An 8,454-nucleotide genomic window follows, 5' to 3' on the forward strand; every position below is an offset into this window, starting at 1 on the left:
TTTAACAATTTGTTAAGAGGGTCGATCTTAGGGGTTCTGACAATGACAACAACAACAACAATAAAGGGACGTAGGAAACATTTGGAGGTGACGGATATATTATGACTTGGATATTGGTTGTGGTAACAAAAGTAATATATATGTGCAAATTTGCCAAACTATATCCACTAATTATGTACAGTTTTTGTATAACAATTTTACTTCAGTTCCTACTATATTGCCTGGCAAACAATACTTTATACTTAAAGTAAGAGCAATGATTATCGCATGTGCATGTCGAAAATAATAAAAGGCCCAGACCCACGATGTCCAGAGACTCCAGGCTCAACCCACATTGATGCTGGCCCTTCAGCCATGAGACTCCATTTGCTTCTCCTTATTCTCCTTCTTTTTTCAATTCTTTTATCCCCAGGTAAGTTGGTAGCTGATTTCTATAAGGTTCTGCAGATTAGAAGGCTCTATCCCTGGCCAGACAAGATCCTAGAATCAGTCCTGTGGGTTCAAGAACCTAATATTTACAGCTTCACTAGGATTATGATAGGGAAAAATAGAAAAGAGACTCATTTAGCAGTAGCTCCTGTTGATAAGATTCCATCCATGTTTTTTGATCTAGTAAGTGGATGTAATAACGGATGCTGTTGAAATTCAATCCTGTCAGATCAAACTGCCTACATATAAATTTCCATGCCCCACCAAGGCATCTCAAGATACAAAGTAAGGATACAACAGAATGTGACCTCAATGAGATGCCTTTGTGGGACCTGGAAATTTATATGCAGGCAGTTAGATCAGACAGGATTGAATTTCAGCAGCATTTATTATTATATTGGCTCACTAGGTCAAAAGAGATGGATGGAATTCTATCAACAGGAGCTACTGCTAAATGAGTGTTGACAAATCGGAAAGTTTTACTCAAAGAGACAAACAGAAATATTATAATCCTAGAATAAGTGAAAATTATATGAAAGGCTTTTCAAAATAAATTATATTTTACGTGGCTATGAATAAAAAATGATTTGCAAAGTGAAACGTAGGACTAGAAAGGAGAGTTAAAGGAACTTCAGACAAGTGAATTAATAATAAGTAAAGACACCGAGAAGTGCCGCTCATGGTATATTACAGGTAACCACACAGAAATGGGTAATATCACTTTCAATACTAAAATGGCTAAAATTTAATGGGCTAAGCATACATTCTGAGGGCTTTTGGGAAAAAACAGCATAATAAACCTAAAGAAGATAAAGGGAAAGTTATGAATACAAAATATAAATTAATGAAACAAATGAAAAAACTAATATAAAAAATGTTTTTCATAAAGTCTAATATACTTTATAATAACCTGGCAACACTGGACAAATGAGAACATGCTGAAAAAAACTATTGCAGGAATGAAAGGTTAATGTCAAAACAGATGTTTCAGAGATTCTAATAATGTTTTAAGAAATAGATTTGCGTATTATATTCCCTCTTTGCTGTGTACTTGGGGATTTTCCTGTTGCAGTTCACTATATCACGTGTCATCAATTGTGACTGGGTCATCAATTTTTACGCTGGTAAATTATTACCATCAGCATACAAATATGCTGTTAAGTATGTCCTTGCTTTTCTTCTGAGGCCAGCTGTCATCCTATTTTTTGCTCTAGTTTTCAGCAAAACATCTGAAAATAGTTGTCCATACTCTCTGTCTTCAATTCCTCTCCTCTCATTGTCTCTTAAATATATCCCAATCAGGCTCTCTCCCCCTTTTTCGATCATGTTATTGACACCACTTTTGTTAAAGTTACCAATAATCTCCATATTGCTAGATCCAATGATCATTTTTCACTACAACTTTAATTGGCCTATTAGCAGCATTTGACACAAATCATCACTTCCTTCTTCATAGTATACTTTCTTCACTTGGCTTCCAGGACAGCACATTCACTTGATTCTCAGCCTATCTCACTGGAGCTACCACTTCGGCTTCCTTTGTTTCTTCCTCATCTTTTCCCATCACACTTCCTATTGGAGAGCTCCAGAGCTCAGTTCCTGCTTCTCTTCTCTTCTCCCTCACCACACACTCGGGAGGGGATCAGCAAGTCTCATCCTTTTAAATTCTCCTTTTGGACCTCCTTTTGAACTCCAGGCTTGTAATAAATTATCCAACTGCATCACTGGTATATCTATTTGGACACTTAATTTCAAAAGTATTAGATATCCAAAACTGAACTCATGATTTTCCCTCATAAACCTCTACATACAGATTTTCTCTTCTTGCAGAATGTCATGGTCAGCACTGGAGCCTCTCTTAGCTCTCCTGTACACTTTCATCCTCAGCAAGCCTCTATTTCTGCTCGTCAAGAATCTCTCAGGGCTCCCATCCCTTGCCCAGCCTTGGGCAGTAGCTGCCTCACACTCAGTGAAAGACCAGAGAATCTGCTTCTCTCATCTACCTGCCCTGCCCTGCCTTCAGACCTCATCAGGCCCCTCTGCTTATGCACCTGTGAGAAAAGAGAGTGAAGGGGGGATTGTCTCAGCTCCCCACCCACTCCCCAGTAACAGAGGATTTTCCCCGATTCTCACAGTAAGACCTCTACCTTGCTCTGACCTCAAATTGCAGCAGTTCCTACATGCCTGTCCCTCAAAAGTGTCTCAGGTAGTTCTGCTCTCCATCCGATCTTACCTAGGAGCACACAAGATAGGTCATGAAAAAACCATTAGTGGGGCCGGGCGCGGTGGCTCAGGCTTGTAATCCCAGCACTTTGGGAAGGCCCAGGTAGGCACCTCACGAGGTCAGTGGCTAACACGGTGAAACCCCGTCTCTACTAAACACAAAAAATTAGCCGGGCATGGTGGTATGTGCCTGTAGTCCCAGCTACTCGGGAGGCTGAGTCAGGAGAATCGCTTGAACCCTGGAGGCGAACGTTGCAGTGAGACGAGATCGCGCCATTGCACTCTAGCCTGGGCGACAGAGTGAGAGAAGAGAGAGAGAGAGAGACAGGAAAGAAGGAAGGAAGGAAGGAAGGAAGGAAGGAAGGAAGGAAGGAAGGAAGGAGGAAGGAAGGAAGGAAGGAAGGAAGGAGAGAGAGAGAAAGAAGAAAGAAGGAAGGAAGGAAGGAAGGAAGGAAGGAAGGAGGAAGGAAGGAAGGAAGGAAGGAAGGAGGAAAGAAAGAGAAGAAGAAAGAAAGAAAGAAGAAAGAAAGAAAGAAAGAAAGAAAGAAAGAAGAAAGAAAGAAAAGAAAGAAAGAAAGAAAAGGAACAGAAAGAAGAAAGAAAGAAAGAAAGAAAGAAAGAAAGAAAGAAAGAAAGAAAGAAAGAAAGAAAGAAAGAAAGAAAGAAAGAAAGAAAGAAAGAAAGAGAAAGAAAGAACGAAAGAAAGAAAAGCATTAGCGAGGGAGAGTGAGTGAGAGTGAGTGTGTTTGGGCCCCTACTGATGATGCTAAACTATCACAAGCCCACACTCAGCCTTTCAACATTTCCTGGAGATTCACTTGTTTCCTGGTTATCTCCATCAAGGGCAGCTTCCTGCTGCTTCTGCTGCTGCAACTCAGCTAGGCACAAAACATCTGTGGATCCGTTCTTTTTTCAGAAGGGTTTTATCACTCTGAATTTAAGTTAATTAGCTTTTTTTGAGACCTCAGTTCTGTGTCTTAAAATGAAATCTATGATCTGTAGATTATCCAGCTTATTCTCTTTGTCAGGGCAAGAGCATTTTTCTATAACTTTCTAAATTCGAAACAAAAGTAAAAGTTCACTTCTTTTCAGAATCCCCACGTGTCAGAAAGTGTTACTATTATCATCGGTTTAGTGATATTTATGGAATTCCAAGTTGACTCTAATATCAGCTTTTGGGTTAAATTCCTTCTTTCTGATATGTAGCCTTTGAAATTTTATTTGCCGCAGATCTCTTGGCAGTGAACAATTTTAATTTTTATCTGTCAATTTCATATTGTTATTTTTGATCTTGAAAGACAGCATTACTGAGTACCCAATTCTATATTAACAGTTATTTTCTCTCAACATTTGTTGATACTAGTTTACTCATTTTTAGTTTTTGCTTTACTATAATAATCAGATAAATATTATTTCATTATAAATTGTCCTTTTTTCAATGTTTGTATGGTCTGGTGTTTGGTTTTTTTTTTTTTTTTTTTTTTTTTTTTTTTTTTTTTTTTTTTGAGGCGGAGTCTCGCTCTGTCGCCCGGACTGGAGTGCAGTGGCCCGATCTCAGCTCACTGCAAGCTCCGCCTCCCGGGTTTGCGCCATTCTCCCGCCTCAGCCTCCCGAGTAGCTGGGACTACAGGCGCCCGCCACCTCGCCCGGCTAGTTTTTGTATTTTTAGTAGAGACGGGGTTTCACTGTGTTAGCCAGGATGGTCTCGATCTCCTGACCTCGTGATCCGCCCGTCTCGGCCTCCCAAAGTGCTGGGATTACAGGCTTGAGCCACCGCGCCCGGCCTGGTTTTAATGTTTTATAATTTAACTAAAGTGAGTTTGTTTTTATGTCATCTGTTAGAAATATATTCCTTAAATCAATGGATTTATAGCTTTTCTTAATTTCTTTTTGAGAATCTCTTGAAATGGTGAATCGTTTTACATTTCTTTCCCTCCATATTTGAATTAAATAAATGTTAGACCTTGTGTTTCCATGCTACATTCTGGGTATATCGTTTAAACATTTTTTTCTTCACTAGTTATCCTCTTACCTGTGTCTAATATATCATTAATAACTTGCACTTATTTTTAAATTATTTTTTGTTTCAGACCTGCATTTTTTTTTTTTTTTTTTTTTTTTTTGGCGATGGAGTCTCGCTCTGTCACCCAGGCTGGAGTGCAATGGTGCAATCTTGGCTCACTGCAACCTCCACCTCCCAGGTTCAAGTGATTCTTCTATCTCAGCCTCCTGAGTAGCTGGGACTACAGGCACCCACCACCATGCTCGGCTAATTTATATATATATATATATTTTTTTTAGTAAAGACAAGGTTTCACCATCTTGGGCATGCTGGTCTTGAACTCCTGACCTCCTGATCCATCCATCTTGGCCTCCCAAAGTGCTGGGATTACAGGCATGAGCCACCATGCCCAGCCAGACCTGCCCATTTTTTCTGTCATCTATATTGTTTTACTATTGTTTTTACATCTTTGTAATAGTAGATTGTTTCTTTAAACAATTGATACATACCTGCTTAACTATTTCTGCACATTGACGATTTCAATACATTTACTTTTAAAGGGTCTAGATATGCTATTCATTTCATTAACTTTTATTCATGGTGTCTTGCTTACCTGATCATTTTTAATACTGAACTCATTGTTCATCCTTAACTTGCCATCATTCTGTGGTGTGAAATGAGAATGCTATTATCCAGACTTCCTCTGTGAAGCTGACTCAATGTGTTAACTCAATATAGAAGTTTCAGCATTAACAAACTGGAATTTCTGATGGCCCATGAGTCAGTAGTACCATCATTAGCATTACTGATAATAGCAGATCTTCCCAGAAGATCTGGGAAACCCTCACCCCGCTCCATCAGCTATCCAATACAAAGTGCCCACTGCTCAAGCTCCAGTTCACAGACTATTTTTGTGTTTGAAAGAGGAGATATTTTAAGAACTTGCCTAACCATTTTCAGCGATAGAAATGTTTCGAAGAGATCCTCTGAAATATATTTTTTCTACAGCAGCAGTCACTTGGAAGCAGCTAACTTGCAGTCATGACTAAAAGCTTAAATCTTTCTTTCATTCTAGTCACACCTATTTTGTATCTTTTGGGGACATCTCAGATTCAGATGCATTCATAGTATTCTATGATTTGGGACACTACTATAGATTCTTCAAAATGTGACAACATTCCAATGGTATTTTGGGAGGTATAGAAAGAGAGGAAAAACAATGGGCTCAAGTCTCCCCTGACTTCTCTTCTTACAATATGTTTCATTGTTCAAAACTTTTACAACTATATTAATACAGCATTGACAGTGGGCATTCTTCTTTCCCTTCTGACTTTCATAGGATTGAAGGAAGTGTTTTGCTATGAAATTGCTATATGGGTTGTATTCACACAAATTTTGACTTTGTAAGGGCAATAGTCCCCTCATTATTTTTAAATGCTTACCAGAATTCACAGTATTATTTTCAGTTCTCCCTGTTTAAAGGCATATTTAAATTACTTGATGACTTGGATATATTATATATGTTACTCTGCTACAGAAACAGAAAAACCACCACCAAATTATATTCTAAGATACTTTGTACACCAATTGCACCGTCTTTTTTTATCTAAGACGTTCAATTCTTCCACAGGTGGGAGCACATGAATTAGCATCATTTACTACTTGTAGCTTTCACTACAGACTCTCAGACTTATGAAGCCTAAAAGAAATAGAATACTTCTAGCTGGATTTAAAAGCTACAAATAAACAGAGGAAATATACACTATTTTGAAAGTACCATTTGAGTGTTATGCATGTATTTCAATATTATGTTGCTAATTTTAATTGCTCAAAGTTAAAGAGCTTAAATTTCCCCCTCATGCATTCCTGAATCACCCATTACTCCCACACATACATTGTTCGATAGAGCATAAACCTAAGTAAATAAAGATGTGGCAAAATGAAAAAAATAAAATAACGTTATACCATTCTCATCTATGAATGGCATCAGTAGACAGATGTGAATAAAAGTAATGTGATTATAATTTATAAATCATATTTAATAGGATCCATTTATTATTAAATGAACATTAGGTTACTTAATGAATAATAAATCTTTGACACAACGAAAACTCTTAATGCAGAGTGAGACCAAAATGGAGGTAATAACTGTTTTTTATCTAACCCTTGCTTTAGTTGGTCTTTCCACCAGACTGTCACTTTATTTTAAGGATATTATAATAGCACAAAGCCACCAGCTTTACCATTAGAGAGATCTTCATTAAATTATCTTTGCTGTAATAAAGGTCATCTGGAGGAAATACTGGTCTGGACACAATAATAAATGTTAAGCTCTCTAATATTTTCCACTTTTAGACACAAATTGAAAGGATCATTTATAATGTCAAAAATATACTTTTTCTAACTAATCTATCCTATGACTAAGACACTATTAGCAATTAAAGTAGACAGAGCAAATCTAAATGTGGAGAGAAAAAGTAATTTCTACTTATGTTTGAACAGATGAAAGCACGAATACATTGAAAGCCTGAAATATTAGCTTGGGGGAATAAAATCACTTGGGAAAGCAGGAGCAGGATATACCAGCCTTTAACTCTACACTTCCCCCAAGAAAAAATATACAGATAGCTATGTACAAACCAAAATAGCCCTGAGAGTGTTCAAGAGATCACTTAAGAAATTACGGCAACACAGTGAAGCCAAAAAAAGAAAAAAGAAAAAAAAAAAGAGAGAGAGAGTGAATGAAAAAAAAAAAACAAAAACGAATAGCCATATAGAAAAAGCAGCTGCTGAAATCAGCATACCTGAGACAACAGAAACATCCTTTTTGGCTAGGAACAAAAAAAGCAGAAAGGGACTATCAGTATCAGCCACAAGGTGGAACCACCATGGCCCTCAGTAACCCATTCTGGCAGAAGACACTGGCATTTTTGCCGCAGGGGTAAGCAGCAGCCGTTTCTGAGAGAAAACCCAGAGGAAAAGATGAAGATGTACTATCCCCTCCCATATCCCTTTTGCCCCACCAAAAATACCGTGACTGTTGTGCCAAACTAAGATTGAAACTACTACCCTTCTTAATCTGCATGTGTCTCTGACATATGAGCAGCAACCATTTCAAAAGCTCCCATGTAAAAATGCTCATACTAAATTTATTCTGTTCCTTAAGAGTGTTTATGGATTTACATTCCATTGTGGACTGACTATCACTGGATTTCTTTCCTGCAGTAAGAGGTGGTTGGTGGCTGAAGGTCGTTGTCTCAATTTGTCTGGTGTTTGCAGAAGAGATGTCTGCAAAGTAGTAGAAGATCCAATTGGTGCCTGCCGAAGAAGGATGAAGTGATGTAGAGCATGGAGGATATTAATGCCAATTCCAACACCACTTATCATGTCAGATTATCAAGAACCCCTAAAACCTAAGTTGAAATGAAACTGACATAATATAAAAATACATCAAAAGTGAAGTTATTTGCATCTAAGAATATTAAAATATACATATTAAGTACTTCCTTCTTGATAACTGTCTTGTATTTTCACTTATCAACATAAATGAATAAATACTAATTTCAAATATACCCAATACTATTTCTTTGTGAGTCACTAACAGATCTTAACAAAACCTTTAAAAATGAGAAAACTGTTATTTTTGTTTTCCAAGATGGTGGATTGAAGGCATGGTTAGCCTGCCTCTTGCACTTGGAAAGACAAAATGGTATGCAGAGATTCACACTGAACTTTCTTTCAAGAAGCAATACAGGAACTTAACAGGAAAATTGAAATAAGCCACAGACCATTTGAAAGAA

The 8,454-nt window shown here is 37.6% G+C and overlaps 1 protein-coding gene across 1 annotated transcript; it reads left to right on the plus strand.

Annotated features, from left to right (window-relative positions):
- Positions 1-354: 354 nt before the first annotated feature.
- DEFB109B (defensin beta 109B) lies at positions 355-8,140 on the plus strand. The gene is given in 3 exon segments (XM_030913306.1): positions 355-412; positions 2,497-2,509; positions 7,886-8,140. Coding segments are annotated over 3 exon segments (267 nt in total). The 3' UTR covers positions 8,082-8,140.
- The last annotated feature ends 314 nt before the right edge of the window (positions 8,141-8,454 follow it).

This window comes from Rhinopithecus roxellana, chromosome 12, assembly GCF_007565055.1.
Source record: "Rhinopithecus roxellana isolate Shanxi Qingling chromosome 12, ASM756505v1, whole genome shotgun sequence".
NCBI lineage: Eukaryota > Metazoa > Chordata > Mammalia > Primates > Cercopithecidae > Rhinopithecus > Rhinopithecus roxellana.